A 22,415-nucleotide genomic window follows, 5' to 3' on the forward strand; every position below is an offset into this window, starting at 1 on the left:
GCAAATCTGGTATGTCATAAATGTATAGATGGAGCAGTACTGTCTATCTGTATGTCATGTATGTCATATATGTTACGATGAATTGAAAATGGGGGACCCTGATGTAAACAAGACGAAAGTCTTTCTCTGGTCTGCATCCCCTTAACAATTGTATGTATTGAGCTGTACTGTACTGTACCCATTCTGCAATCTGTTAATAAAGTTTTTCATTCATTTCATTCAGTGGCCAATCAGAGAGCGTCTCGGAGAAATGCGGCTAGGAAATAAAATAACGCAGGAAGCTGCCCTGCTTCGCCCGGAAGCACCCATCAAGGTTTCAGTTGTGTAACACCTCCATCTACTGGTGCTGGTCTGTTACTGCAACTACAACCTGATTGATTGATTGATTGATTGATTGATTGATTGATTGATTGATTGATTGATTGATTGATTGATTGATTGATTGATTGATTGAACATTTTAATTAACAGATTGCAGAACAGCTCAATACACACAATTGTTAAGGGGATGCAGACCAGAGAAAGACTTTCGTCTTGTTTACATCAGGGTCCCCCATTTTCAATTCATAATGACATTTATGACATACACAACATACAGATATACAGATATAAGAATCTAATCTAATCATGTAACTAGAGAAAGGTCCTTGTGACCGAAACGTTAACTTATCAATACCACAGAGGAGACAAAGCAAGTGATGCGGGCATGTTGTCTTCTATTCATCATGCTGGTAGACTTGCATATCTTGTAAGTCTAGTAGACATATCGACCACAAAGTGACACAGTGCTTATATATAGTTACATCATAGCATGATAGTCCGCAGTTGTTTTTGGGGAGGTGTCCATGATCATCACATGCAACAGCTCATAGTACATTAAGTAAGATTCCATCATTCAATCTTTATTTCAACTTGAGAATTCATTGAGGGCAAGCCCTCATTTTCAATGCATAATAAATACATTAAAACATATATAATAAATATACAAATCATCAAGTTACATCTGTAGTCATACACGTTTAAAATCCATTTGACACCACAAAAGAGCAAAAAATATTTCCTAGTAGTGGGTAGGATGAATAAGAAGACATAGCCCAGGCCCACAGTAAACACGCGCCCCACAAGGCCCTACAACCTTAGGTTCATATACAAATATACAAACACACATTTCTGGGAGGACAAACCCACCCAACATAAAGAACAGAAAACAAAGGAACGTCCATGTGCAATATGCATACATGTCATATCTGAGCGGGAGAGGGGTGGTGGGGTGCCCAAAGGGACTCAAATCAATCACATGGACAGGGGCAGGACATGTAATGGATCACCTCCTCCTGACAACCCCACCAACAAGAGGCAAAGTCCATTTCAGTAGAAAATAGCTTGTAGAAAAAACGTTTTATATAAAACGTAGATCAACTACAGAAAAACTATTTTGGACTGAATGTAAAAATAATCTTTTGAATGTTTGATTTTGAGATTGTACGTGAAAGGAATCAATAAATGAACAAATTATTGATCGGTTGATTGATTGAATACATTCATGAATGCTGTGTTTAGCTCCATGCTAAGGGTTTGGAGCTGGGTATCTATGGAGATGTTGGGACCAATACTTGTGCTGGCTACCCTGGCAGTCTAGGCTATGAGCTGGATGCTCAGAACTTTGCCAACTGGGGTGTGGATCTCCTTAAATTTGATGGCTGTTACATGAACTGGACATTACTGGGAGGTGAGGTTTGGTGATTGAGCAACTGACCCTTTGATTGCCAGCAGACTACATGCATCACATTCAACCTATTACTTCTGTTATCAGAGTCCTTAGATTACATTAAAAAAAATATATATTTATAAATGTATTATATGTAGGCCTACATATCACTATTTGTTAAAGTCACAGCCAGGGCTTTTCTCTCACCTGTTGTCAGCAGGTTCCCAGGCCTATACATGGTCCTCTTCCTGTTCCTGCCTCACAACCACTCTGTCTACCTGGGCACGGCCTACATACCTGAGAACCCTCACATCACAGAAACGACGTAAACTCCATGATCAAAACTGCAAAAAAGAACTTCATCAATGACAAAACTGAGGAAAACAAAAACAAACCAGGTGAACTTTGGAAATTACTCAACAATCAACTAGGCTGCAGTTTTTTTATTATTGCAAAACAAAAATTATTAAAAGTCAGTACTCAACACATAATGCATAATGAAACTAACAGTCAAGGTGGCTAAAATGACATGCAAGTACAGAAACAGAAAACAAAAAAAAGTCTATAATAATATTTTAACGTATATAGTGTATATCCAACGAAATTACCAATTATACAAATGCCTTATACAGGATATACCCCTAATACCTATTTTCTAAAACCCTACACACATATGCTCCAGCTCGAACCCCCCCCTCCCGGACCCCTCCTTGGATAGTACCTCCATTATCCCTCACTCCTAACCAGACACTACCATTATAAGCTAGCTTTTATTCTCTCCACCACTTCTAACCACATTGACATTTTGGATTCGTTGAGACCCAGAATTCTTGCTGTAGATATTTCTTGATAAATCACATCGAGATATGTAAGAGACCAAACCTTCCGGCACATTTTTTCCGGTTGAAACCAGCGTGATGCGATCAGTTTTTTAGCTACTGTGATACCCGATAAAACCAGATTCTCAAACATAAACATAAAGACGGACAACACACTCATCACAGACAAGCTAGATGTAGCCAATTACTTAAACATTTTCTTCACAAACATAGCCACAACACTGGTAAACAAACTACCCTCCCACTCAGGGCATTATGGGGTAGAACACATAGTAGCTTACTACAAAAACCTAGGGGTCCGCAAAGACGACTTCAAACTGGAAATGGTAACAACAGATGAGGTACTCAAAAAACTGAGCGCCCTCCAACCTAACAAGGCCACTGGCCATGACAACATCCCCTCCAAATTCCTCAGAGACTCAGCAGCCGCCATCACCCCAGTCATCACACACATAATAAACCTCTCCATAAAACAGGGACACGTCCCCAAGGACTTCAAAATTGCGAGAGTGACCTCTCTGCACAAAAAGGGCAGTAAATTAGACCCAGGCAACTACCGCCCTGTTTCTATTCTTACCTCCATCTCAAAAGTCATGGAAAAAATTGTCTAGCGGGAAAAAATCTAATCTACGAATTCCCATCTGGCTTCAGAACATCCCACTCCACTGACACATGCCTTCTCTATTTGAACGACCACATCAAACAAGAGGTGGACGCGGGCAAATACTGCGGCATGGTCATGCTGGACCTACAAAAAGCATTCGACACTGTTGTGGAATAATATAATGATTCCCCAACTCCCTCATGTAAAGACATTCCCCTCCCCTTTCTCCCCTATCCTGTGTCCCCCCCCCACCCATTTGACCTATCAAATGGGACCACATCCCCCCCTGTTAACTATATAATGCTCCTCCCGAGAACAACCCAGGGATCTCTACCTGGGTGATTTCAGCTGACTACCTGGGGAGAGCCCCTCAGCCATTCTCTCTAACTACTATGTATATAATTGTATCTGTCTGGATAATAAACCTTATTATCTTGACCTCGGTTGACTGAGTACATTCTTCAGGATATCCACAATATCCCACACTGTCAATCACTCCATTCTGATTGACAAGCTAAAAGCAATTGGTTTTGATAGTCTATCAGTGAGCTGGATGCAATCCTACCTGGAGGGGAGAGAACAGATGGTGGAGGTAAACGGCACCCTATCCCCCCCCCCTCACAGTGAGCTGTGGTGTTCCACAAGGAAGCATACTAGGACCGCTACTGTTCCTAATTTATGCAAATGACATGTCGTCAGCTTGTGACTGCAACTTGTTCTTGTTCGCAGACGACTCAGCCCTGCTGGTCTCTGACAAGAACAAGTTACAGGTTGAAAAAATCCTCAGCTTGGAACTAGGCAAAATCTGCATATGGCTCGCTGATAACAAACTATCATTACACATGGGCAAAACAGAGTCCATTCTCTTCGGTTCAAATAACAAACTCAGCAAGACCGACGGCTTCTCAGTTACAGTGGGTGACAATATTGTCACAAGGAAAGATGAAATTACCTACCTGGGTTCCATCCTAGAGGCAAATCTTTCCTGTGACAAAATGGCATCCAATGTAATAAAAAAAGTCAACCAACAAACTCGATTATTGTACCGGATCTCCTCTCTGGTAAACAAGAATACCCTGAAGACTCTGGCAGGAGCACTCATTCAGGGGTACTATGACTATGCTTGCACCTCATGGTACCAAAGCACCTCAAAGGCGCTAAAAACAAGATTACAAACATCTCAAAACGAACTGGTCAGACTACTGCTTGACCTTACTCCTAGAACCCACCTCACCCCTGCCCACTTTGACAACCTAGGATGGCTTAGAGTAGACGACAGAGTACAGCAACTTGCAATGGGCCTGGTCTACAAGATACACTACACGACCAAGGTACCCATCTACATGTCAAAATACTTCCCAAAGGTCAGTGAATACCACGATCACAACACCAGAGGGAGCTCCACAAATCATGTTAAACCCAGATTCGGCTCAAACAAGGGACTAAACATGTTTCGCAATTATGCCACGTCAATGTGGAACGCCCTACCCAAAGCTGTAAAGGGATGTGAATCACTACCCACTTTCAAAACCACTCTCAAAGAACACCTATGGGGGACTGCAATTAGAAACTGGCCCCTGTAAATGTCCTAACCCAACCCCCTCCAATGTACAGTAAATGACCAAGTATGGTTTTGTCAATATTCCAATGTACAGTTTTGCTTGTACAGTTGTACAGTGTTCCCCCCCCCCACCCTCCTACCCCCCCCCCCCCCCCCCACCCCTCCTACCCAACCCAACCTCCCCCAATGTACAGTTTTTACATCAAATGTATATACTCTCTTTTCTGGACTCTTTTTGTATCACAAACAGTACTGTATTTGCAAATCTGGTATGTCATAAATGTATAGATGTAGCAGTACTGTCTATCTGTATGTCATGTATGTCATATATGTACTGATTAATTGAAAATGGGGGACCCTGATGTAAACAAGACAAAAGTCTTTCTCTGGTCTGCATCCCCTTAACAATTGTGTGTATTGAGCTGTACTGTATTGTACCCATTCTGCAATCTGTTAATAAAGTTTTCAATCAATCAATCAATCAATCAATCAATCAATCAATCAATCAATCAATCAATCAATCAAGGAGCCAGGATAAGAGGCCTGCACTCTTGTCACTCCTTGTCCGAGTGTAGTTTTCACGTCCCATGATAAAGGACTCTATTCAGACCTCAGCGTTCATGGAATCATGTCTTCTTGTGCCCAGTGACTTTTTGCTCTACTAACTCTTCTCTGATGTCCAGGACCTCACCTCTCCAGACTACACCTCAACCACGGACCCTCACCAGCCTGAACCCTGATGGACCTCACACACCCGGCCTTTCACCCCTCCACTTGTCTCTGAGCTCCTCTCACCACCTTGGACCTTGCTACCCATACTCCAATTAAATATTCTAAACCGTGCGGTCGGGTGGCGTAGCTTGAGATTGCGCTCGTCACCAATGCAAGAGGCTGTGGTCTCGACTCCCGGAGTCAGCATTGCCTGCGGCTTGGGCCGATCGTCATACTAACTCGTTTGGCTGAGTTAGCGGGAGGGAAGTCGTGGGTGGGAATCTGGCGTTGTGGACAGCGACGCCTACAGGTCAGGTCTGGGCGCCTGCTCAGCGAAAGGCAGGAAGTGGTGAAGGCAGCGTGACCTCCCACGCGTTACACTTCACCAATGAGAGTCCTCGCTGCCAGGTGAAAAGAGAGCCGCTGGCTGTCTCTGCATGTGTCGGAGGAAGCATGTGGTAGACTTCAGTGTTCCCTTGTACCGACGAGTAGGGCGAACATGCGCACAACAACCAGGTAGGGGAGGGGGGGAGTTGGCATAACGACTAAATTGGGATGGGGAGAAAAGCATAGAAAATCAGGCAGAGAAAAAGAGGATTAAAAAATAATAATAATAATAATATTCTAAACCGCTCTATTCTCCTGTGCCTGTGTTCTGCTCCTGGGTTTGTATTGTATATTTAAAATGTATCCTCCTACATTCTGATTATTATATTCCGAGTTCATTATATTGCTTACACTGTTTATTTATTTTCTCATATTCTTTTATATTCCGCTAAAAAATGTATTGCCTATATTTATGTCTTCCTATATGCTGCCCATACCTGCACCTCCCCTCCCCCATGCTGCTATGATGCCAAAATTTCCCCAAGGGGATCAATGAAGGAATATCTTATCTTATCTGTCATTGTTGTTCAAAAACTTTGTGGCCCCTAGAACAGGACTCATTAGTATACATGGTCTTATTTGAACATGTCAAGAGCACTGAACAAAACGTGCATAAGTATCCTCTACTCCTGTGAGTGGCCACTATATGAGTGGCCCTTTCATCAGGTAAGTGAGGGAGAAACAGTGTTGTGATCTTTATTGAAATAATTCATAATCATGAATAAAAAACACAAGTATCGGGCGCCCCAGTGGCGAACCACATAGCGCGCTCAGCCGCGACACGGGCGACCCGGGTTCGATTCCCGAATCCGTCGTTGTTTCCCGAATGTCTTCCCCCCACTCTGTCTCCCATTTCTCCTCTGTCTCTCCCTACTGGACTGCCCAGTAGTAATAAAGCGATAAAACGCCAAAAAATAAATATTTAAAAAAAAAACACAAGTATCAATATATGATTTGTAATGAAAGATGGATAAATTCAATAAATAAATACAAAAGCAAGGTATGTAACCACTGGCATAACTTAGTCATCGTTTGAATAATTAGGCCATTAATGATCCTCTCTTTCAGCTGAACTACACAGCCATCCGTGAGACGTCCAACCACTGGCGTAACTCTGCCGACGTGTACGACAGCTGGATCAGTGTCAAGTCCATCTTGGACTGGGCCGCCTCTCACCAGGACATCATCGTCCCCTCAGCCGGGCCTGGAGGCTGGAATGACCCCGTTATGGTATTTCACTCTGTATTCCTCCCTCTTCACTGAACCAGGTCCAGCTATTTCACTCTGTATTCCTCCCTCTTCACTGAACCAGGTCCAGGTATTTCACTCTGTATTCCTCCCTCTTCACTAAACCAGGTCCAGGTATTTCACTCTGTATTCCTCCCTCTAACTGTACATTGGATTATCGACGAAACCTTACTTGGTCCCAAGAAGAGGGTCTTGTGTATTATTGGGTTTAATAGGACATTTATTGTACATTGGAGGGGGTTGCGTTAGGACATTTACAGGGGCCAGTTTCGAATTGCAGTCTCTCGTAGGTGCTGTTTGAGAGTGGTTTTGAAAGTGGGTAGTGATTCACATTCCTTTACAGCTGTGGGTAGGGCGTTCCACATTGTTGTGGCATAATTGCGAAACGTGTTTAGTCCCTTGTTTGAGCCGAATCTGGGTTTAACATGATTTGTTGAGCGCCCTCTTACTGTGGAACAGTTAAAGTGCAGTTACATGCAAACATATTAACACTTACACTTAACACCTTGTTACCGTTGTTACGCAAGAGTAACCACGGCGCGAGGAGAACCACAAGTGTTTTCAAAATAATAGACAGGGAAAACAATTCCGCGTAAAATCAAGTCAGAAATACATAGCATCATATGATTTACTCAATAACGTTATAAACAAAGGATATTGGTTCTTTACACTGTATTGCTGTATTAGTCAAGTGTACCAGATGTAGCAATCTCAAAACAGGATGGGATGCATGATATTATGAGCACAGACATAATTCCCGATCCTGAAATGTTGTATGTGTGCAACATATAAAGTTACTGTACACAGATGTTGCTAAATGCACCAGCTGTTCATCTACACTGTCTATGACATTGGCTTAAAGGGACATGCCAACATTATGGGAAATGCACTTACCGTCTTCTCCAGTCAAACAAGAATATAGATACCAATTTCCTCTCTGTGCGTTCAGTAGAAATCTGGCTGCAAGATAGCCTAGCTTAGCACTGTAAAAAACTAGGGCTAGCTGCCTGGTCCGTATCCACTGTCTGACTCTGGAGAAGCCGGTAAGCGCATTTCCCATAATGACATAAACACAAGAAATAAAACGAAATAAATGTTCTATTAAGACCAAAGGAGAGGTAGAGAAGACCTTAAGTAAGGAGCTTCAGAGTGTGGAAACATGGCTGGCCAACAATACTTTGGATCCAAAGTAAAGCTGTGAAAGTCCCCAGGGTTGAAGATCCAGGTAGGAGAGTCAGTCATTGCTGGTGAGGATTCAGTAGTTTATTTAGGATGTACCGTAGACAAACATCTCACAGGGGAGGCTAAGGCCTTGAATGCCCTTGCTAAAATAAGCCAAAAGACCAAATTCCTGGCACATAAGTCTGAGATGTTGGATAGTAAAACACTAAGGATGTTATCAGGTGCCCTGATCGTCATTTTGACTATGCTGCCCCCTTCTGGTACAGTAGTGCACCCCAGGGAATAAAAGAAAAAAGTCTAGACTGCCCAAAATAAAATGATTATAGTGATGAAGCTTCCTACCCCCACTCACCTGGATGTAGCTATACTTAATCAACTAAATTGTATGTGCTTTAGGGACACCCACACATATGCAACCAGGGGCAGTTTAACTGACATTAAACTGTGCAAATTCAAGAGATCAATGGGGGAAAATACCTTTCGGTACTCAGCAGCCTGTGAGTGGAATAAACTGCCAGTGTCAGAAAGAAATTTTAAACAAGCTATGAAGAAATGGCTTAGTCACTCAGGATAATGATATATGCAGGTGTGCTGTAGACTTTGTGTTTGTTATTGCATTTTCTTATTCATATTTATAATGCTTGAACATTCCATTTGTATGTCTCATTTGTGCATACTATAGTCATCTTGTCCGCCCCCCCTTTGAGGACCACAATGGAAATAAACCGTAAGGTTTTAATCCTCAACGGTTTTAAATTATATGTGATGGCTGTACATGTTGTGTATCAGTATTGTATGTGATTTTAGATTGTCCAATAAAATATGCTCATGGAAAAGGGAGTCTTGCTCAGGACTGGAATAATCAGATGTTTAGTAATTGAGGAATCCATAGTATTCCATCACATGAGACATCTTGGTGGGCAAATGACATGTGATAAACACGTAACGGGTCATCTTTAAATAACCATGGTCAATGAGCTGCATTAAGTCATATTGGCAGGCATGAAATGCATCACAGGAGAAAATAAACCAATGATAAACTTCAGATGACCATGACAAATCAAGTAAAGAATGTGATACAGGGAGATCACTATAGTGATAGTTATATAAATCAATGATTCAACCTTTTTAATTCAGGACCCTGAAAGACTGGTACACCATGGTCAAATATGGACAGAATTACACTCCTATGCAGACCTCACTACGCCTGTATGTCACCACCTGAAGGTGTTGACACTGAAATGTCACCCAACTTTTCAGGCTATTTACCTTGAAAAACTAGAGGGCTGTCAAATCTATATCACTGAACACTTTCCCCCAAATTAATGAACCACTGCTGTATACTTACCAAATAAAATCAGTTTAATGTAGCCATTTCAATATTAGACCAGTTACCATGATGGAAAGAAAAATAAATCTTTATGGCTTCACTACAAACTACCCTATCAATGTACCAGTATTTGTCTCTGAACAGCTTCCAACCAGTTTTATTTTAGTTTTGAGATTTCTCCAGATGCTAGTCTAAAAATATGAAATGATATACATCCATAAACTATATCTGATGTAATTCCACATTTAATAACATCACCGTTCAATTGTAACTAGTCTATATTAATTCCTTATGAGTTTATATTTTTACCAACACTCAACTTTCTAGGGCTGTCTTAAATACTTCGAAGCTTCGTTCGATGGCACAAGCTTCAAACATAAAATATATATTATTTTTTTGCCTCAAATCTTGCGCCTCCATTCCAATGAAACGAAAGTAAGCGGCGCCTCGACTCCACCTCTCTACAACAAGCACATGGAGATGATCTGTGTTGAAAACAAGGACATGTGCAGCAGACATGTCGACGAAGAAGTCAGACGTGTGGTTACACTTTAAAATATGCAAAGACAATGCCCAAAAAGCAGAGTGCCAGATATGCCAGAAGAAAATAGCATATCACAACTCTACAACAACTTTGTCAAATCACCTAAAAAACATAAGTATCGTTGTACACGACGGCGACGCCACACAACATTAATAAGGCTGTCTATGCTGCTATGACTAATGTGTTACCAAGTTGGCTAATTTAATTGTAATCATCTGCTTTTGTAGGTGCATTGTCTGATATAATTATAAATGATAAATTAAATATAATATAATATAATTGTTTGCTTGATAGACGAAGGTTGCAACATAATTATGTTGCGTCATGTCATTGGCTGTGAGAGCAGCCCCACTGCACCCAGGCAGCGCAGCCGAGTGAAACCTTGTTGGCTGCGTCACAGTCACAAAAGGGGCTACTTAATTAATTAATCCAATCCACTTTATTTATAGAGCACATTTTAAAACAACAAAGTTTACCAAAGTGCTGTACAAGTCCCACAACATAAGAAAAAAAAATATATACGAAACTTCGAATTAAAATCGAAGCTCGGCCCCGAAGCTTCGATTGCCAAAAAAAGCTTCGAAGGTCAGCCCTATTTCCATAATCAATGTGTATCTTTGCACAATTGACCTATTCCTCTTAGCTTGACCATTGAAAGCAACATTTGTGATGGGGCCAAAAACTGAAATATTTTAATAGGGCAATTCCATGCAAATGTCAACCTCACCATGAAAAAAATAAAATAACATGATCATAACCAAACCAATTTCAAATGTATCATCAAGGTCTATATTTTTGAAGTACAAAATAGATTTGATCATAATATTTATGAGAATGCATGTTTTTTCACACTACAGGAGGAAATACATTTTTGACTTTCTGAATGGCCAGAATGGCAAAAAAATCAGATATTTTTCTAACCTCACCTTTGGTCATGAAGGGCTGTTGTATCAATATGTGAATCAATTATGTACTTTGTGTCTTTCCATTGGCAGGTGAAGCATGCTGTTATAATGCCCCTTTATGGGACAGCGAATGTAACATCCATAACGTTTTCCAGGAAAAATTGTCATAAAACATGCATCTGGAATGCAATGTCAACCAAACTTCCTAAGCAAAGCTAACTTTTATAAAGAAGACATATTAGCAACAATTAGTCATTCAGGTCTTATTTTTTGTATTCTTTACAAGTGTTATGGATGTTACCGTTATGGATGTTACATTGCAAATGTGTGTTGTTAAGTCCGATTATGACCCCTTTGTTTGAAGTATAATTTACACATTTTAGTTACACTTAGAGATAAAGATGAGCCTGCAATAAGAAATGTTTTGACCTTTTGGATTTTGAGATAGGTGACAAAATACACAGCGTTATGGATGTTACGGAAATTGACAAGCTTTTCGGACTCACTGAACACATGATGAAAACTCTGTGAATATCTTTTCCAAAGAATAACATGTTTACTATCACTTTGTAGGGAAGGGTTTGAGGTACCCAAAAAGCACATTCAGGAAAACCTGGCATTTCCTCTCAAGGAATGAATCACAAAAAAGTGCTGTTATGGATGTTAAATTTTTGCGTTATGGATGTTACACGTTTGAAATAGACAAAAACACTATCAAAAATGTGTGTTGTTAAGTCCGATTATGACCCCTTTGTTTGATTTGAATCAGAAGTATTTTATGACTCCTTGTTTGATTAAAATCCAACATATTACCAGACACAACTTTTTCACACATTGTTGGTCTAGGCAGAGCAGTGTCCAAGTTAGCCTATACTGCTAATCGGCTGCTGTCGGCCATCTCCCCCTCGCGTCTGCTCAGCCTACATGTGTATTTGTTATTGTTTTGCCGAGTATCATGACAAGAAACCCACCCCAAAAAACACAGAAACCCCAAATGAAACCAAAAAGTAAATGAGTATTATTCCAGTGACGACATTTCAAGACAGGCCCCAGGAATGAAGGATGCAGTGACAGGCCCCAGGAATGAAGGATGCAGTGACCATAAGAGAAGGAGTCAAGGAGAGGGTTCAGAAACGCCACATGTCCATGTCCCTTATGGAGGCTTACCGCTGCACTTCCAACCAAAGAGGACAAGTCCTGGGTCAGTTTTGATCAGATTCGTGAACAGTGATGCCACAGATTACTTGTAAAAGTAATCCGATTACTGATTACTCCTTTAAAAAGTAATCTAAGTTACTTTACTGATTACTTGATTATCAGAGTAACTTAGTTACTTTGAAAGTAACTAGGTTACGAAGTCGTCGTCGTTCCCCCAACAGTTTTTTTTTAAACGCTTTATTGAAAGTGCATAAATTGTTTTTAACTTGTTTCTCTGCACATAACGTAAATTGTTAAACTAGTGCTTCAGCTTCTGTACCATCAAGTATGGTAAAGCAACAGTCTATGATGCTCACAGCATTAGAGCAGCCAGCCAGTGGTTTTACAAAACCAGTGTATCACATCTAACAAATGCAGGCTGAACTATTATTTCAATTATATCAACTGTAACTATTAAATTGTTTTTATAAATGTCACTCTATAAACATACAATCAGTCTCTCTTTAACATGTAAATTAACTGTAAATCTGGCAAATAAGAGCTTTTGCTCTGCCACCATCAACCCTCCTGTACCTAGTCGAAGCGTCGGCTAGTGTTGTGATTCCAGATGCTTTCAATGCAATTGGATGTGCTGTTTTTAGCGGTAGACAGTATTTTGTTTCCTCCGCCGTGAAGTAGTGACTGAGGCTACGTTTAGACAAGCGTTTTGGGGTGTAATTCTGAACAGAAACCGCAAAAGTCATCTTGCGGTTTCACTTTTAATTTTGCCAAGCGTTTTGGGGTGGAATTCTCAGACTACGGAGCCCTGCTGTCACACGATTGGCGCATATGTCACATGCCGTGCTGTGAAGACCCGCCCTACTCTGCCTCTGATTCGCAGACTGTGGATGGGGAATGTGATTGGACCAAAGCAGAGTCACTCAGACAGAGGGACCAGTCACGCCGCGGGACACATTCTTGTATTTAACCCTTTCACTGCCACACCACGTCACTCCCAAAAGAAAAACAGCTCAAAATGTATTTTTGACTGTCGAAAACGAAATAAAATACTGCATTCCGCCTGCATTATGAATTTATGATGAGATAGTAACGAAATAGTAATGCACAGCCACTTGGACAAGTAACTGCAATCAGATTACTGGCTTTTAAAGATTAACGAGTTAGATTACTATTTTCGGGGGAAATTAATCAGATTACAATAACGCGTTACTGGCATCACTGTTCGTGAACACTTCAATCCTCACATGGATAACAGAGTAGGGTGCCCACCTGTCCCGCGACAGTCCCGATATTGGGACGTTTGTCCCGCTACAACAAAACAATGTCCCGCAATTCAAAGATTAAAAAAAAAATATTATTTTTCTATCTTTCAAAGATTATTATTTTTTTTTTTAAATGTTAATTTAATGCCTCGTTCCAATACCCTCTTATATTTAAAATAAAAAAATCAGGCGACGTCACAAACAAATGCATTGCGCAGCCGAGCAATAGTATCCAGCTGCAGGACCACAGCACCGACCCTCTCAGGACCGCGACACTTTGCGGACCCACACTCTCCAGACCCTCGCTCCCATTGGCTGATTTGGGTCACGTGACCGTCCCACCCAATGGCTGAATTGGAGTGGGACGGTCACGTGACCCAAATCAGCCAATGGGAGCGAGGGTCTGGAGAGTGTGGGTCCGCAAAGTGTCGTGGTCCTGAGAGGGTCGGTGCTGTGGTCCTGCAGCTGGATGCATCTCCAGCCGAGGCTGCAGAGCGGAGCAGCTCACTCGAGTCTCGCGCTGCCTGTCACCTGTCCGAGCGAGGCCGAAGTCTGGCCCGACTATTATTGAGAACTGAATCAGAGGGTCGGTTTGTTATAATAACAGAATACACAGGGAGTATCGCCGGGACACTGTCCAGAGGGAAGGGGGCAATAGAATCCGGAGGCTAATATGCCCAAAACCGGAGGCGAGTTTAAGATGAATAACTAAATGAGCTATATATAGCCTACCGTCTGCGTCGAATATGATATAAAGGCATTTAAATAATAAATAAATTTCTTTAATTTTAATTAGCAATAAAAAAAATTAAATACTTTTTCCAATTTTTTTTGTGATTTTTGTGATGTCACAGTATGATGTCATAATAGTACATTCTAGAACATTTGTGATGTCACAGTATGATGTCATAATAGTACATTTGTGATGTCACAGTATGTCATAATAGAACATCCTAGAACATTTGTGATGTCACAGTATGATGTCATAAAACATTCTAGAACATTTGTGATGTCACAGTATGTCTTATCGAACATTCTAGAACATTTGTGTTCTATATATTATTCAACTACAACATGAATCCAGACTGGTTGTAGTTGAATATAGACTGGGGTGGAATTTCTCTGAGTGTGAAGATGTCGTATGCGGAGGCAGCTAAGGTGCATCGGCCTAAGAAGAAGAAGTCTTCAGAGGAGAAAGAGTCAGAGTAGGGATTGATCGGCGACGGTGACATGAAGGGGAGTGACAGCAAGTGGTGGGAATTGTTGAGCGTTGAGGAGTATAACTTGATCATGGCGAGAACTCAAAAGGAGCTCAGGGAGGGGAGGAACGACAGCGATAGGGGTGAGAATAGCCAGGGCAAAGGGAAGGAGTCGGGTGGTGACATAATAGAGTATAGTGAGAAAGAAGGGTGGGAAAAGGTGGGGAAGAAGAGTAGGGAAAGTGAGGGAAAGGAGAGTAAGAGGAAGAAAGAGGAGAGGAACGACAGCGATGGGGGTGAGAATAGCCAGGGCAAGGGGTCGGGTGGTGACGATATGGAGTGTAGGGCGGAGGAGAGTGAGGGAGAAGGGTGGACGAAGGTGGAGAAGAAGAGTGAGGTAAGTGAGGGGAAGGGGAGTAGGAAGAAAGTGAGGGAAGATAGCTCAAGTGGGTCAGAAGGCGAGGGTGGAGGAAATTATGTTGCAGAAGCGATTCATATAGTGGTTAGGCTTGAGGGGGAGGGGGGAGTGAGGAAATTAGGTACGTTCGAGTTGCCCAAACTCATTTACAAGCAATTAGGTGAGGTAAAATACGAGAGTTTTGGGGGATGGGAATCTGGCCGTAGGGTGTGTTAGTGAGGAGCAGGTGGAGAGGGCTAGGAAGATGAGGAGCATTGGTGGGGTGGGTATAAATAAGGTAGTGAGAGTAGGGGAGAAGAGGGAGGGGGGATGTAAGGGGGTGATAGCTGGGGTACCGGTCGAGGATAGCATAGAGCAGCTGGTGGAAGAGTTAAGGGGGGGACGTGCGTAATGGCATAGTTAAGAGTACAGAAAGGATGAAGAGGGGAGCAGATAGGATAGGGACGGAGACGGATAGGGACGGAGACGGTAGTGATTAAGTTTGAGGGTGGGGTTGTTCCTAGTGAGGCGTTTGTAGGGCATAGGGTGTTAGGGTTAGGGAATTTGTTCAGAGTCCTTAGGCTTTATAGGTGCCAGGAGTTTGGCCATATAGCCATTACGTGTAGGAAGGGACAGAGGTGTGCTAGGTGTGGCGGGGAACATGACTATGGGAAGTGTGGAGAGGGAGTGAAGCTGAAGTGTTGTAGTGGGGAGCATAGTGTAGCATTTAGGGGTGTGAGGTGATGAAGAGGGAGGTCGTGGTTCAGAGTGAGAAGGGAGGGTAAGTTATCGTATGCAGAGGCGGCTAGGAGGGTAGGACAGGGAAGTCAAGATAGGGTGCAGGGGGTTGGAGGGCATTTGGCAGAGAGGGTAGAGCAGGAAGATAGAGAGGGTATGGGAGGAGAAATTTGGTATTGTGGCCTTCGTGGCAGGGGTAGTTAATGTTACGGCAGAGATTAAGGGTAGAACAGATAGGGTAAAGATGATTGTTAGGATAGCGGTTCAACATTTTGGAATGGAAGGTCTGAAATGGGAGGAGGTGGTTAGGGAATTGGATAAGGGGGTTGTGAGGGACCAAGCAGTCCAGAATAAGATCGCAGGGGGCAAGGTGTGTCTCGCAGAGGGGGGGCCATTGGACAATGTAGGGGATGACAGATTCCAGTAGACTGCGGGAAATTCAAAAGAAGAAAGAACTCATCAAAAGAACTGCGGAGGGCAGTAATACGCCACGATGAGTCTACACTGCCGGAAATTTAAAAGGAGAATCCAGACTGGTTTGACCCTCAAAATGGTCCACCGAAGTCAAACACATGTGGGTAAAGCCCTATTTTTGATAGTGTTTTGTCTATTTCAGATGTGTAACATCCATAACAGCACTTTTTGTGATTCATTCCGAGAGGAAATGCCAGGTTTTCCTGAATGTGCTTTTTGGGTAACTCAAACCCTTCCCTACAAAGTGATAGTAAACATGTTATTCTTTAAAAAAGATATTCACAGAGTTTATCATGCGTTCAGTGAGTCCGAAAAGCTTGTCAATTTCCGTAACATCCATAACGCTGTGTATTTTGTCACATCTCAAAATCCAAAACATCTTACTGCAGGCTCATCTTTATCTCAATAAGTGTAACTAATGTGTAAATTATACTTCCAATTCAAATCGATGCCTCGTCAATGTTACATTTTTTCCAATGTTCTCTGAATGTAACATCCATTGCCCATAGGGTCAAGAAATGAGGACAGACCTTGGGATAAATAGTCCCACCTTTTCAATAGGCAGATTATAGAGTCCAAATTACAAAATCCCATCTGAAAACTAGGGAAACTTGCAAACAAGTCTCAAGCCCTGGTATAAATATCCAGCAAAGTACTGCAAAAAATTACTAAGACAGGGACCAGATTCAAATATGATGGATTTATTGAAAAACAGTGACATACAGAAGATTGATCCACAGATTAGAACTGGATGACCTGGCCCTGGAAGAGAACAAAGGAAAGGCAGTGTTAGAATGAAGGCCAATACAATAGGCAGCAGAGCATGGGGCCAATATGACAATTAAGAATAGCACTGAATCATGTCATGGCAGCTAAAAACTAATTTACACCACAGAATACAATCCGATGATCGAACATTTCAAAACAATCTGAATATTTAAAATATATAGGGATGCACCGAAGGGAAATTCTTGGCCGAAACCGATACCGAAAATAGAAAACAGTTGGCCGAAAGCCAAAAATGATAGAATAGATTTTTTTTGACCAATGTTGTGGAACATTATGATTATGGAAAAATATATGATTATGGCAAAACTCAGCACTTCTGAATGCATACAGTACATTAATTGCATCTTTTCTCTGGCTGCCGCAGCGGACATCTGTGCTCTACTGAGCGCACCTTTCTAGTCCCCAGCTGAATGTGCTCGCTTGACTTATGGCACAGTAGACGCGCGAGAGAGACAGACAGCGCCAATGTGAGAAACACAATCTCCCCCCCCTCTCGCTCTGAATAATATGCATATTAGATCACTCAGTGATTAACCGCGATGGGCAAAGTAAATAATATAGTAAATAAGGATATAAAAGCATGTTAAAGACGCATTTATTGGATGCGTTGCGCGCAGAGTTTACATAGAAACAGCGCGACTCCCGACATCATCACGCGAGGTTGTTAGGTTGCTTCTGTTTCGGTGAAAAAACTCGGCCGAAAGCCGAAGGCAATTTTTTGCCATTTTCGGCCGAAATTTCGGTGCATCCCTAAAAATATACGCTTCAGAGTCTGAACTTAAGTGAGGTTATGACATGTTAAAGTATCTACATATTGCCAAATGAACTACTAAACGAAGCCTTTGTATATACTTTTGAAACCTAATGAACATATGTGAAACAAAAACATTGTGATCTTCATTTTAGCTAGTTATAAATACTAATGTTTTCCAATTGACTGTTGGTGATTAACAGTCTGTAGTGTGGTAGTGAAAAGTTAACCTTCTGTAGTGTGGTTGTGAAAGAGTTACCCCTTTGTCGTGTGGCAGTGAAAGGGTTAATTATGTGCTACCGTCTCTAGACGACAATCCCGTGAATCATGAACGCATGGAATGTCTTTAGCATCACATTTGGCCATTTTGAAAAGGAGCTCAAATGATCTTGTGGTGGTGAAAACGCATTTAAAAATAACATTGAAATACCCAATAAAAATGTGATTTTTCATGTACTTGATTTTGGTCCAATTGCTTTCTCACCTCAAACAAAATACACCAGGGTTCACTAGGAAGCAGTCTGAGACCACCTCAAGAGTGGAACAGGGTGCCATGTTTGATTAAAGTTACACATGTCCTAACAGAACTGTAGCAGGAGGGGAAACGTTCCTGGGGTCAAGTCACCTGGACAACACTGGTGTAAAAAGCACCCAAGCCTGTGCTCAGGCAAGTCTGCAATTTTACTGGGTTTCAGGATTGGAAACTTTAGCTCTGTCCAAAAATAAAAGCATGGCACCAGAGTACCATGTGTGTGACATATCCATTAGAAAACTGTCTGTATATAACAGACGCTACACGCCTCCACGGAATCCAATTAACATCTCTAGCCACCATACATTACCAGAGAACGAATAGGTGGCTGTTCAAAATTCCTTGGCATTACTTAGTTATCTACCGTGTGTGGGGCATCCAGGAGCTTTTGCCAGAAGTAACACCATGAACTTCTGTTGCATCGACATCAACCCTAGTTTCCTACCAGAGCAGCAAGACGACCTGAAACAAAGCTTGCTTACCTTTCTCTTCTTGTCACCACCCAACTCAAAGTGCTTGCATCTTTTGATGGGCATCATTTTCTTGGATCTGCAGTTGGGCTCTATGCACTCTAGCCTCAGCACAATCTTCTTTGTAGTCTTAGCCTGGAAACATTGTTTATCGATTAGTGCACAATTCTGACAACAGGTTAACCTTAAGCCCTAGCCATATTTTGCCGTTTTGACAGGGTTAGGGTCTTTACCCTTGGTTACATTTGAAAAAGAAACGAAACATTAATTAATACGTTCTGTATTCATCCATTTATGGCACGATATCAATCTCGTACCGGTACGCTCTGGCTCAAGGGGTTAACAGTGCGACAACTACGGTATTTGATTAAGATCAGACTTATTTCCAGTTCGGTTACAAACTCATGAGATTTAATGTAAACAGAAATGAGAATCATCAAGTTCCTGCCAAACAAAATAAGACAACCAATGTATAGAAATAATCATGTTTCGGCATGTAGCCATCAGGGTCATACAAGGAAATACGATGAAGGCTATGTGGCTAAACGCACCATGATGAAGGCTATGTGGCTAAAGGCACCGTGATGAAGGCTATGTGGCTAAGTAAAGGCACCATGATGAAGGCTATGTGGCTAAGTAAACGCACCATGATGAAGGCCACATGGCTAAACGCACCATGATGAAGGCTATGTGGCTAAACGCACCATGATGAAGGCTATGTGGCTAAACTAACCATGAAGGCCATGTGGCTAAACGCACCATGATGAAGGCCATGTGGCTAAACGAACCATGAAGGTCATGTGGCTAAACGCACCATGATGAAGGCCATGTGACTAAACGCACCATGATGAAGGCCATGTGGCTAAACGCACCATGATGAAGGCCATGTGGCTAAACGCACCATGATGAAGGCTATGTGGCTAAACGCACCATGAAGAAGGCTATGTGGCTAAAGAGCCCATGATAAATGTGACAAATCCAAGATAATACACCATGATGTGCCTTGTGGCTAGTGATGTGACGTTTGAATCGAGGCGTCGATGCTTGTGTCAAGTAATCCAGGATTTTTTATGTGGAGCGTGTATCGAGGCGTGTATCAGGTGACGTACTGATGACGTCCGAAGCCTCACTCCGCAGCCACTGATCAGGAAATGGCTTCAGGGTTGGTGCGCAATTTAACACAATGGACATTTCCAGACAAATAATTGTGTATCCTAATGTATGTAACAGATGGTACCGCGAGGCACTGTCAGTCACGATGGACTTCAAGCGTTGTGAAGTGACGGCAAGTAGAGGTACTGCGAGTTGACACATACATGTCATTAAGTGCGAATTCACCCCTTGGTATAGTGGTCTGTGCTGTCGCCTGTCGCCCGTGTCACGGCAGACCCGGGTTCTAAACTCCCTCGGGGCATCGAAGTTAAACACAACGCAAAAAGGTGACGATATCATCTCCGTTACATATAAACTTGCTATAATGTCTATTTTGCTGTGCCTAATCTGATCACATCTGTATGACCCAAATGCAGGACGGCATGTCGATTTTGAGTTGCTTTTTCTGAATAAAAATGAAGCAAGCACTTTCTCCTGTCGCCGCTATCATGCCGTCAGAAAAACAACACTATAAAGAATAGAATGTTATAGTAACACAAGCACTTTCTCCTCCGTCCCTGCCATCATTCTGTTAGAAAAACAGACACAATATTATTTGTTGATTGGCATCATCACATCAAAGCTTCACACACCAACGCCATGGTATAATTATAATCACTGCCTGTTCTACATTTATTGTCCACTTGATTGCACAGTAGAGCAAATGAACCACCATGAAGCTTCAACACATGTGTGGCACTATGGGATGGAAAGCCTCAATGCTTCATGAAGCTTCATCTCGCCATCACTACTTGTGGCTTCCACAAATGAAACTCTTCCTAATCATTCCTAGCCCCTTTCATGACTGCGATGTGCAAGCCAGGGGCTTTTGAATCCGCAGTCAGGTTAATTTGGACCACCAAGCACTGCTTAAAAGCTTGGGGTGGGTCCGAAATATATCAGATTAAATTTCAAAGGTACCCAGCGTTCAATTAGGGTTTCAGACACACACAAATGTTGCTAAACATTTAAAATCATTTTTATAAACTGGTCAACACTATTATTTCCGGCATTGGGTGCATGATGAAATACAGGCGTTTTGAGCAGTGTTAACCAGTTTATAAAAATGTTAAATGTTTATTAGCAACGCCGAGCTTTCAAACCCCGCCGTGTGTGCGTCTGAAACCCTAATTGAACGCTGGGTACCTTTGAAATTTATATCCGATATATTTCGGACCCACCCCGAGCTTTTAAGCAGTGCTTGGTGGTCCAAATTAGCCTGGCTGCTATGGAGCTGCGTGGCCCTGGCTTGCACATCGCAGTCAAGAAAGGGGCTAAATCATTCCATGAACATTAACAGGTGAAGTTGTCCCAGTCATTAATTTTCAGTAGAAATGCTCACCTTTTTTCTGAAGATGGGCTTTGTCTGACCACCGTAACCGGACTGCTTTCTGTCATATCTCCTCTTACCTGCAATTAACAAGCAGTTTAGCGTCAATTCATGGGGAAATGACCAGCCAGCAACGTAACGAAGGCTGTAATATACCAGGACATAGACAGGGAAATACACTAACAATGCAATAAACTTGTAGTTTCTGCTTGGGTAAAGTTGCACCATAAGAACCATTCCCTGTGTATTACCCCATGTTTTACTCACCCTGTGCATACTTGGAATCCTTTCCCTTCTTGTACTGAGTCACTTTGTGAGGCTGGTGCTTCTTGCACTTCTTGCAATAAGTCCTGCGGGTCTTTGGGACGTTCACCTTTAGGAGAAATGAAAGATAGTTTAGGCAGAAAAAGAAAACATGAGCAAACACGTGGTCGTATTAGGCCAATAGCTAACGCTAAAGTAAAGTACGATTTGTATTGTACGGTGTTAACGTTAGTTGTCCGTTTAACTGCATTATGACTAATACAATTTTGAATGTTAACATATTGGGAATATAACGTTAGCTTGGGGTGCGGTGAATGACAACGTCACGCTAGGAAGCATTACTTCAGCGAATGCCTAGGCAGCAGTTTAACACATAATATTGTTGATATATGGCCTATACACATATAAATGCAAAGGCTGGATTTATTTTGCTTAAACACCACCCCTTCAGCTCAGCTAAGTAAGGTAATATTGGCTCACCATGTCTTAGGCAGGGCTACAAACTGGCATCCAAAGAACAAATCTCCCACACGGAGACCAAACACCAACCAGCAGACATTACCCACGAGACTGTCCTCCCCATGCGGAAGCCTTTTTAAAGGCAGGAACATGCCCTGCTTCGCCCGGAAGCACCCATCAAGGTTTCAGTTGTGTAACACCTCCACCTACTGGTGCTGGTCTGTTACTGCAACTACAACCTGCTGTTGGAGTCTACAACCATGATGATGCCCACATCACTTGCTTTGTCTCCTCCGTATTGATAAGTTAACGTTTCGGTCACAAGGACCTTTCTCTAGTAGACATATCGACCACAAAGTGACAGTGCTTAAATATAGTCAATAGTTACTTACACCATAGCATGATAGTCCGCAGTTGTTTTT

General features: G+C 42.1%; 2 protein-coding genes across 2 annotated transcripts; one reads left to right on the plus strand and one right to left on the minus strand.

Annotated features, from left to right (window-relative positions):
* Nucleotides 1–724: 724 nt before the first annotated feature.
* On the plus strand, nt 725–14,647 carry LOC311242955 (alpha-galactosidase A-like; the record flags this gene model as incomplete). Its single annotated transcript, XM_084332020.1, has 5 exons — nt 725–730; nt 1,560–1,733; nt 6,374–6,475; nt 6,878–7,039; nt 14,573–14,647. 5 exons carry the CDS (start codon nt 725–727, stop codon nt 14,645–14,647), a joined length of 519 nt encoding a protein of 172 aa, XP_084188146.1.
* A 2,279-nt stretch (nt 14,648–16,926) lies between these two features.
* On the minus strand, nt 16,927–22,142 carry LOC311243102 (large ribosomal subunit protein eL42-like). The gene is made up of 5 exons (XM_084332186.1): nt 22,015–22,142; nt 21,538–21,643; nt 21,283–21,350; nt 18,801–18,923; nt 16,927–17,008 (listed from the first exon to the last, which is right to left on the minus strand). Exons 1-5 carry the CDS (start codon nt 22,015–22,017, stop codon nt 16,988–16,990), a joined length of 321 nt encoding a protein of 106 aa, XP_084188312.1. The 5' UTR covers nt 22,018–22,142; the 3' UTR covers nt 16,927–16,987.
* Nucleotides 22,143–22,415: the final 273 nt, after the last annotated feature.

This window comes from Notolepis coatsorum, assembly GCF_963971535.1.
Source record: "Notolepis coatsorum genome assembly, chromosome: 16".
Taxonomy (NCBI): domain Eukaryota; kingdom Metazoa; phylum Chordata; class Actinopteri; order Aulopiformes; family Paralepididae; genus Notolepis; species Notolepis coatsorum.